The 3,226-nt window shown below is 41.3% G+C and overlaps 1 protein-coding gene across 1 annotated transcript in view; it reads right to left on the bottom strand.

The window, feature by feature from the left end:
* Positions 1–3,226, bottom strand: part of LOC106875203 (uncharacterized) — a 28,657-nt gene that overhangs the window by 10,956 nt on the left and 14,475 nt on the right. Inside the window, exons 3-4 of the mRNA XM_014923247.2 lie at positions 2,509–2,653; positions 512–691 (exon numbers count right to left, since the gene is read on the bottom strand). Coding sequence (XP_014778733.1) covers positions 512–691; positions 2,509–2,653 — 325 coding nt within the window. The remainder of the gene's footprint in view (positions 1–511; positions 692–2,508; positions 2,654–3,226) is intronic.

Genomic DNA, 3,226 nt, shown 5'->3' with positions numbered 1-3,226 from the left:
AAGATAAATGAAAATATACGAAATAAAAAAAAACGATTAACCTATGTACCAATGGTTTCACCTGTTAATATTTACACAAGCAAATATCTGCAGGATCATCAGCGTAGTCTGTCGGTTTATAAAATATAATTTCCAGAACTAGACACAGAACGTTCACCCGAAAGGAAGCACGTGTAAAGTTTTGCAAATTACATTCAGTGTATTTTTTCAAATGTCTTCAATCTGGCGCGCTGAGGCCGGAAATAACTCTGCAGTTAATAAATTTCTGCAGCAGCAATGACTACTCAAACAGACGCTTAGTTTGATGGGCTGTCACCTAAGTGGTGCAAAGGTGCCATCCGCTAGGAGTAGGGAACCACCAACAAATGCTGGATGTAGCGACGTGCTGTTACAGCATTTTCCCCTACGTTACTACTACACCAAATTATTGTTTGCTGCAGGCAAACAAATACCCACGATGGGTTATCACAAGGCTATTAACGTGAATCGAAACTATGGCGATATAACTTACCTGGTTTCAACTCGTAGTCGTTGCACAAGACGTGTGCAAATGTATAACGGTAGGGATGGGGTCGCAACATGTTATGAAGGAGTCGATAAGGGAGGGGTTGTGAAGAAATGTCATCGAATGAGCTGCGAGAGTATGATGGGAATTGATCCAACGTCGTTGCTAGTTTGCTCTGGAGGTGACCTGGAGTAAAGGAAAACAGAAATTGTCATTCTCGTCAGCGTCATCACCATTATTATCGTCGCCATTGTCATCACCATCATCGTCTTTGTCATCAGCAACAGGAGCAGCATTAGTAGCTGCATCGTTATCATTACTGTCATCATCATCATCATCACCACCAGCGTTATCATCGTCATCGTCGTCATCATCATTATTCTTATCATCGCCATCGTTGTTGTTATCGTCGTCATTGTCATCGTTAGCAGTTGTGGTAGTAGTAGTAGCAGTAGTCGTCGTCATCATCATCATCGTACTCGTCATTGTCGTCATTGTTGTCATCATTATTGTCATCATCATCATCCACCTCCTGCTCTTCATCACCACCACCACCATCATCATCATCATCATCATCATTAACTTTATCAACAGCAGTAGGAATGACCCTTCAAGAGGTTATGTTTCTCTTCTGTCACACACTCACGCATACATATTCCCACACGCATTCCCACACATTCTCACACACAGACTGCATCTACTCTATCTCTCTCTTTCTTTCTCTTTCTCTCTCACACACACACGCATAAACATACACACACATACATACGTGCATTCACGTAGACACACATTCACACGCATGCATTCGCATACATACGCTCTCTTTCTCATTCGCATATACATTCAAACACGCATTCCCATACACATACACACATTCATACGCTCTCTCTCTCTCTCTCTCTCTCTCTCTCTCACATACACACACTCACACATATTCGCACACAGGCATCCACACGCATACACGTGCTTTCTCTCTCCCTCTGTCTCTCTCTCTCACACGCACACAAACACTCACACATACACACACATACACGTGCTGTCTGTTTCTCTCACACACACAAATACACACACATACATACACACATGCATACACATGTTGCCTCTCTCACTCTCTCACACACACCTCACCCTCCACACACACACACATACACACACGAACACTCACACACACACAGAGAAACGAATGTCAGTGATGCTCTGCTTTCGGCCACTTTCTCGAATCCTGTCATCGAAAACTTTTCCAACCGTGGAAACGAATTCTCTCTTCCATGATTAGAGACTCTGATTTAACGGCACAAAACCAGAGCAGAACATAAACAGACCCCGTCTCCATCCAGCTCACAGAAACCTTTACGTCTCTACGCGGACATTCACTCTGCTAAACATATCAACTAAATACCCTTCAGATCAAATAAAATCCGAGCAATTCATTGACCATTCTAGTGTAGATATATAAAAGGACGGGGAGATTTTTTTCAGTCATTGGACTGCGGCCAGGTTGGGGCACACCTTGAAGAATTTAGTCGAACAAATTTTCTTTTTCTTTTTCTTTTATTTTCTTTTATTTTTATTAATTTCATTTTTCTAAAGCTGGTATTTATCCTATCAGTCTATTTTGCCGAACCGCTAAGTTACGCAGACGTAAACAATGCAACATCGGTTGTCAAACTGTGTGTGGAAGGGATAAAGAACAACACACACGCACACACACACACACATATACGACGGGCTCCCTCTCAGTTTCCGCCCACCAAATTGCCTCACAAATCGGCACGGGGCACGGGGCTATAGAAGAAAACTGATGCCCAAGGTGCACCGCAGTGGGAATGAACTCGGGACCATGTGGTTGGGAAGAGAACTTCTTACTATACAGTTATATATGGTTGAAAAACGAGCATCTTATCCACACACCATCCTTCAACGTTTGTATTTATTGCAGTTGTTGTTGTTGATGATGATGATGATGATGATGATGTTTGTTGTTTGTTCTGGAACGTTCTTACCGTCTGCCACTAATTCGTCAACAGTAGACTGGTCCCAGTATTTGCTCCAAATAGACAAATAGCGTTTAGCTGAAAACCCAGGACGGAATTGCCGCGGGAAGTCATCGATTTTGGTCACGAGCCGAGCATATTTTTCACTCGAATGCTACAAGATAATAAACAAATAGATTAATAAATTAATAAAGAAGAAGAAGAAGTGCTTGTGTAATAAACATTATGGACCACACCACACATATTTAACGTTAATGCTATGTATTTTCCCGGCAGGCTGCGACTTGGCGTAGCGGAGATTGCGCTCTCAAAGCGGCGGCTGTTGTCTTACCTGTCCATACAAATATTTGTTTTAACACCCGGTGCCTTGGGAGAGTAATCTCCACAACACCAAATCGCAGCCTACCAGCAAATATACGAGTTGTCTACGTTAAATATATGTGGTCGATAATACTTATTACGTTAGCGCTGCTTCTATTTCATATTTGAATTTATTCTTTCGTATGCATTGTCCAGTTTCTAGGTGTACATTTATGACTGTATTTACGTATGTGCGTATGCATGTGTGGGAATGTATGTGTCTGAGTATGATTGTACGCGCGTATGAAAGTATTTGCGTGTGAATTCATGCGTAACTGTATGTATATATTTTGGAGAGTAATTCTATTTTAGGGCCTCATATATAAATATATATATATATATATATATATATATATATATATATATA

Source organism: Octopus bimaculoides, chromosome 27 (assembly GCF_001194135.2).
Source record: "Octopus bimaculoides isolate UCB-OBI-ISO-001 chromosome 27, ASM119413v2, whole genome shotgun sequence".
Classification (NCBI taxonomy): Eukaryota; Metazoa; Mollusca; class Cephalopoda; order Octopoda; family Octopodidae; genus Octopus; species Octopus bimaculoides.
Note: the sequence above shows the minus strand (reverse complement) of the source record. Positions and strands in the feature narration are given on the sequence as shown.